General features: G+C 34.8%; 1 protein-coding gene across 2 annotated transcripts; it reads right to left on the bottom strand.

Moving 5' to 3' along the window:
- Nucleotides 1–1666: 1666 nt before the first annotated feature.
- Nucleotides 1667–6068, bottom strand: LOC114192229 (rho-N domain-containing protein 1, chloroplastic). 2 transcript variants are annotated; one of them, XM_028081873.1, is made up of 2 exons: nucleotides 5951–6068; nucleotides 1667–2970 (listed from the first exon to the last, which is right to left on the bottom strand). In XM_028081873.1, the coding sequence occupies exons 1-2, from the start codon at nucleotides 5988–5990 to the stop codon at nucleotides 1892–1894; spliced, it is 1119 nt and encodes a 372-aa protein (XP_027937674.1). In that variant the 5' UTR covers nucleotides 5991–6068; the 3' UTR covers nucleotides 1667–1891. The 2 variants fall into 2 exon arrangements, with proteins under 2 accessions (XP_027937674.1, XP_027937675.1); XM_028081874.1 differs by lacking the exon at nucleotides 5951–6068 and adding an exon at nucleotides 5141–5273.
- Between the last annotated feature and the right edge of the window lie 417 nt (nucleotides 6069–6485).

The following is a 6485-nucleotide window of genomic DNA, read 5'->3' as shown; positions in this document are numbered from 1 at the left end:
CACGAAACTCCAAAGGCAGATTATTGAGCTGCGGGACAGATGCGAAAGAGTATACGTAAGCCTACGACGAACCCCTATTGGAAGTACAAACATAAAAGCGGAAGGAAAACAAGACCTGAGGTGTAGAGCACTTACATGAGACTAGGAAACGTAACTAAGCTCACTGGTTCAAGGTTAGGAGTAAACCCTAGCAGAGGAAAAACAGCAGCCGCTCTAAGGATTGTGAAAGTTCTGTGTTACCAAAATGAGCACAAGGTTAGGGTTGGTAGGTTAGGTCTGACCCTTCCTCTCTGGACCAGCCTTTAGGCCCGTAAGATTAGGACAACCCTTAAAATAAAAGGGACAGAATGAAACGGACCTCACAATTACACCCAAAGTTATCTACTTTTTCCAATAAAAAATCCTTTATTTGAGGAAAAGAATGGAAAGTACAAATAATAGGAGAATGAGAGACACAAAAATAAGAAAATTTAGACATAAAGAACAAGAAATAACTAATAAAAAAAACAAGACTCCTATCTCTTTCATAAAGAAAATAAGAAATAACAACTCACTCAAAACAGCATTAAGAATGAACAGAGGCCATAACTATACCAATAATTAATACCCATAACAAGTTTAGAGTTAAGCTAAAGGGCATTTATCTTACTTTTAGTCCCTCAAAATTTGGAAAATTGAACTGAGTCATGACAATCGTAAAAAATATTTTTACGAGACTATACAAACCAAAATAAAATCATTTTTATCCAACTTTATTGTCAATATATTGCAATATATAGAAATGTCATGACATACACAAATTACTTAGAATTTCAATGATTTTAATATATATTCCCATTACTTCCATTAAAGTTTAAGGTAAACAAAATTAATAGACACGACACAACATGGTCTCCCATATCCTCTTACTCCTTCTTCTGCCTCTTACAATTACCTTATTCATTGTTATTCTCCTAACCAAACAACCATTTCTTCACTTTGGACCCCTCTCTTATTACCTCTAAAATCACAAACATTCCCACATGGGTACATTTATATTCCAAGTCTTTCTTCCCGTAAGCTCTCACTCCACCACAATCCAACACTTTTAATTGTTTCTCACCCATAGGCTAAATTACTAGATTCAATATTATTTTTTCTTTCACTTGGAATTAGAAAGGATTATTACAAATATAATTAAAAATGTAGTATATCATCACATTCTCTCTTCCTTTTATGTTCTTAGAAATTACAAGAAAAATAGTTTAAATAATGCTTCTTAAAAAATAAAAAAATTTCAAATAGTTCAAATAATACTCCTTATTTACAAACTAAAACTGAGAGTCCTTACAAAACACAATTTCATTTTTTTTAGCAAAAGTCATCCAGACTTAACACGACTTCTAAATTTTAAAAATTTTCAAAATCAAAGTTATCTTTCTAGATGCACAACTTTTGTGCAAGCTGAAAATTCAATTTGAAATCATGTACCGGAAACATGACTTCTTTAATTATAGTCGTTCTTGATAAGAGGATTTACTTAGAACCGATAATACTTTTTAAATTTGTTCATTATGGTAAAATTGGTGTAAAATTACACCATTTTCGTAAAAGAACCCTAAAAGACCACAGGATCTCATAATAGAAACATAACTACAAATTAAAAAAACCCTCCAAGACAAAGATATATCATGAAAAAAGCTTCCAAGGCAAAGATATATCGTGATTACTTTAATGATCCACAAACTCTCGACCTAAAGTACTTCGAAGAATTAAATTAGAATGTGACAAACAAAAAAACACAAAGAAACATCAGATAGAATGTCAAGTCAAAGGCACGAAAAAAATATAATTTATCATGGCATGTATTGGTTTTGTCGCTTTTTCTTCACCACATATCATTCCATCAGAATTAGCTCTCAGTTAGCAATTCCAAGAGGTCACTCTTCTTCATTTTTGAGAACCCTTTCAGGCCTCGAGACTTTGCAAGCACCCTCAATTCAGACAACTTCAGTGCACTCAAATCTTCGTGTTGAACAGCTGGCTGCTCCTCCACACTCTCATCATTATTGGTTTGCTCAAAATCATCATCCTCTGACAATGCAGCTATCCCAATGTTTGGGAAGAAAAGCTCATCCTTTGAATCAATATCTAATTCAGAGTCAGGCTCTGGTTCGTCATCATGCTTCAAATCTATCTGATCACGATTGTTCTCTCCATCCTCACTACCTTCTGGCAAGACATTCATATCATCCTCATTGTTAGAGACGGGCTGGTATTTTACACGAGGAACGGGAGACCTTCTCTGGAAACTTGATCGAGGCCTAGCTACCGCGGAGACATGACCCTCTTGTGGTTCATCCTTTGGAGTGCTGTCTAAATCAGAAAATTTGGTGTTTCGTCCTCCGTCATATTGATTACTATCTTGCAACTGATCTGAACTAAGATCATTTCCTCTTCCCCCTCCGCTACTTCTCTTCACCTGCTCGACAGAGTGTTTCTTCAGCAATTTGAGCAGGGAATCTACAGTGCTGTTCTCTTTAGTCTGCACTCGAGAGGCTTCAACTTTCTTTTCTTCTTTGGATGCAGCCCTCTCACGCAGCCGAGCCTGGACCTTCCTGAATAGCTCAACAATCTCCTTCTCCCTAGGACCAGGGACTGAAGTGGACTGGAATTTTCCTGAGGTTGAAAGAGACATAGGTGGTCCATTTTTTAAAGAAAACATATCATCATCGAAGTTCTCAAAGCTATCTCTCCCATCATTGTTCCTGCTCCTGCCTCTGGAGTGCCCATGCTTGTTTTGCCTTGAGAAATCTGGGTTTCTCTTTGCTTCACATACAAAAGATGCTCCCCGAAAGCCACACTTTAGTCCTCTAACTTTGACATGGGAATGAATTATGTGATGACCTGGAGAAGAGTAAGAATATACAGCAGCAGATCGTCCAGAAACACCTGAACATGGGAGGCACTTTCCTTCTGCCATTCCACAACCTTCAATACCACCAAAATAATTTAGTTCCGTGGAGAAACACGTATACGAAACAGAAAAAGTTTTTGAAAAGGTGTTTAATGACACAAAACGGCATCTCCTGACAAGTAAACTCACGGGAATGCAACAGGTAGTCTCTACTTCTGAGTTTACTAAAGAATTAAAGATAGATGTCAAGACTAATCACCGGGATCCAACTCTAGAAACCATAATCTCTAAAAACAAACTAATCATGTTAAAATACAACCATTGTGACTTCACACTATTCCACAAGCAGCTTGCAGATCAGGCATGCGGAGCTACATTGGTTCGATCATCCTAGATTGTTGAGTTCCCCTCTAAGAGTCATCAACAATGTAAATCCTGCTCCCCATGGTCAAAAGACCACCATTTTAATAACTGAACTTTGATTATTTGTTTTCACTAAATGTATGCTAAAAACCACGGTAGAAAATGATTATAATATATCAACAATTGAAAAATGCATTGCATGAAAAAAATGACCATTCAGAAGCGCTAACAGAGCATAAACAAAGGGTATGTCTGAGTAAATAGCTTAATTCAGGATTTATTCAATAAGTTCTTATCACATGATAGCTTGTGTTATAAATTTGACTGAAATTAATAAAAATAAGCTAAAAAAGCTAACTTTGATAAACTATATCAAGAAGCTTATTAAAGCAAACTAAAAAGGCATGTCAGAGTAGTGTTACCAATGTAGTTTGATTTGGATTTTACTTAAAAATACATTTGAAACAGACATAAAAGCTATATACAGTTCATTTTAGTTTGGTTTTGAACATATAATAAAATCTGAAGCAAATTAAACCAATTTTTGTAGTTTGGATTGAATCAGGTTTTGTGGTTTTCAGTTCCTAGTTCTAAAATTTTCTTTTATTAAAGGTTGAAATCATTAAAACCTAACACTGCATACATAAAACTAATAAAAACATAACATTATCATCAATTAAACGTCAACTGCAACAGAACATAGTAGAGATAACCAAAGCATCCCTGTCCAAATAAACCTAACCAAAGCAAAGATTTACATTAAATCACAGAAAAGCATTACATTAGACCTGTCCAAATAATCCTAACCCTTAGTAAAATCATTTGCAAATAAACCTAATCAAAGCATCACAATAAACCACACTTCCAAATAACCATCCCAGTCCTACAGTACACTTCATACACCTACCATATTCCCCCAAATAGAAATGCAGATTTTGTAAAAATCAATGGAACTGGAAGTGATAGACATTTGCCACACAAACAATTATATCCTTCCCTCGGCTCCCTTGAAACCGCAACAAAGGGAAAACATAACAATTTATTTCATTACTTTACAGATTCATCAATTTCAAGATTTTCATCAGTTGCAAAGCTATGGTTTACTGTTACTAAACATTAAACATTAAAATTTAAAATGATAAAAGAAGTATTTTCATCCCTAAGAACAGCAACTAAACAATAAATCATTCAAATATCATAACCACAGACCTCTAAGGAAGTCATTGTGGTTGAACAGAAAACAAATAAAAAAAGGAACACAATTCAGCAAGAGAGGTTTAGGGAGGAAAGCACAAAAGCTACTCTTTGAAAAGTAATACATGAAGAGGAACAAAATGTTAGTACTTAGTACTGCAGAATTTGCTCATTTCTGATAATCATGTTTCTAGAATTACAGAAATAATTTTCCCTTCTTCTAGAGACGCTCTAAGTATAAAATTGTCAACTCAAAGCAAAATCTACTTATCACATCCAGACAATCAGGGTTTTGAGGCTAAATCAATTACACCTAACAATAGGAAAAAAATATAACACTTCCATAAAATCAAGTTTGATGGCAGTCAAAATCAATTTTCATGATTCCCACCACGAAACTAAACACACTCGGTGTAATAGCAGAGACAAAAAAATGAAGGATTATAGTCAAATCCATTGAAAGAAACATAACTAATTAAATAGAAATTGGCATAATTTTAACTAGGAGAGCTAAAGAAAGAAAAATGAACCAAACATAGGAAGAAAAAAAAAATCCCAGTAAAGTATGAAAGAACACAGTTCAAATAAGATGAACTTTTTGTGGAATGATTAATAATGAGAGGCTTCAAATCCTATTATGTTTCTGAAGAAAAAACTGCAATAAAATGAAAAGAAATAAAAATTTACCCTAGAAAAACCACTGTTTTAATGGCCGCTAGCGACTCCACTATTTGAATCCCATTGCAACTGAGGGCCACTCCGCTCCAATATTGTGCCTATTTAGTGTCATTTTGACTACTATGATTTTCATAAGTACAAATAAGCTGCTCCAGTCAATCCCCCCACCCAAAAAGAGTAAAGACAAACTATAAGTGGTTACAAAGAAAGAAAACCAATATTAGAGAAAAGAACACTTCCATTAATAATGGAAGTATACAAAAACCCAGTAACCAATAATTGACATTCCCATTACCAAGGGAAATCCTGGTGTAGATTTTCACTTGTAAATGTAACATTCCGTTCAACAAATAGATGGCGGGCAATAGAAGTCAGCTCCGATCAAAAACGCACAGAACATTATATCATCAACCCAAACTCCAAATACCAATTCCCAAAAGAATGAAGCCTCAAAGACACTTAATAGGCACGCAAGCATATAAGAAAAAAAAGTAAAAACACACACCATGGGGTTAAGAAACCATTAAAAAGGAACAGAAAAAGAAGACAACAGCTACGGGGAAAGAAGCTTTCTATCATAATTCATGAAGCTATGAATTTCACAGAAATGGGACAGGTAATTTACCCAACTAAACACAGTATTGAAAACCCCATTTTTCAATTCGTAATTTAAGCAAACGAATGGAACGGGGTTTTGAAGCTGAAGCACTTAAGCGTGGCTAAGGTTTCAGCATGTTTAGTTTTGTGTTCGGTAATAATGAAGAAAGAATCATAAAGTCTGAGAGAAGAAGAGGGAATTGGAGTGAGAGAGACACTAACCAAGGTTATTGGCGAGAAAGGGATGCAGCGTTTGCGACATTGTTTGAGGCCTAGTGCAGAGGAGATGAGAGGGAACTCTCACTCAATGCCGCTTTTCATGCGATTCGTAGGTTCTTTTGTTTGATAAGGGATGTTGTTGGAAATATGTAATATTTTAGAGGCAAAATTGTCATTGCATTTCCAACTAACAAAACTTGTGGGCTGGATCAACATCACTTTTATCACTGCTTTGATTTTCGCACTGTGCATTCTTATATCCTCACCTTCCCAACGGTAAATTATCAAAAGATTTAAACCTAAATACTTTATTATATTTTATCTTTGGTATAAGAATGTTATATTATTATCCAAAAAGATAGCATTTCATTAGTCTATATATAAGAACATTTGAGCAACATGGAGAATCCCTCAACGTATCCTTTCAATATCTACAATTATTCATCTCTTATTATTCACTTGGTAACATAAGTATCAAGAGTGTCATGCATAAATGAACCTTCCTTTATTGTGTTGGACATTCATCATTGTTGCTTAT

This window comes from Vigna unguiculata, chromosome 7, assembly GCF_004118075.2.
Source record: "Vigna unguiculata cultivar IT97K-499-35 chromosome 7, ASM411807v1, whole genome shotgun sequence".
Classification (NCBI taxonomy): domain Eukaryota; kingdom Viridiplantae; phylum Streptophyta; class Magnoliopsida; order Fabales; family Fabaceae; genus Vigna; species Vigna unguiculata.
The sequence above is the reverse complement of the archived record's forward strand: the minus strand, read 5'-3'. Positions and strand labels throughout refer to the sequence as shown.

Bases quoted from the DNA above. Each gene is read 5' to 3' on its own strand.
- LOC114192229 (XM_028081873.1), bottom strand. From the start codon at position 5,990: ATGTCGCAAACGCTGCATCCCTTTCTCGCCAATAACCTTG. The intron at 2,971-5,950 runs GTTAGTGTCTCT...GTGGTATTGAAG, and splicing joins CTTTCTCGCCAATAACCTTG to GTTGTGGAATGGCAGAAGGA.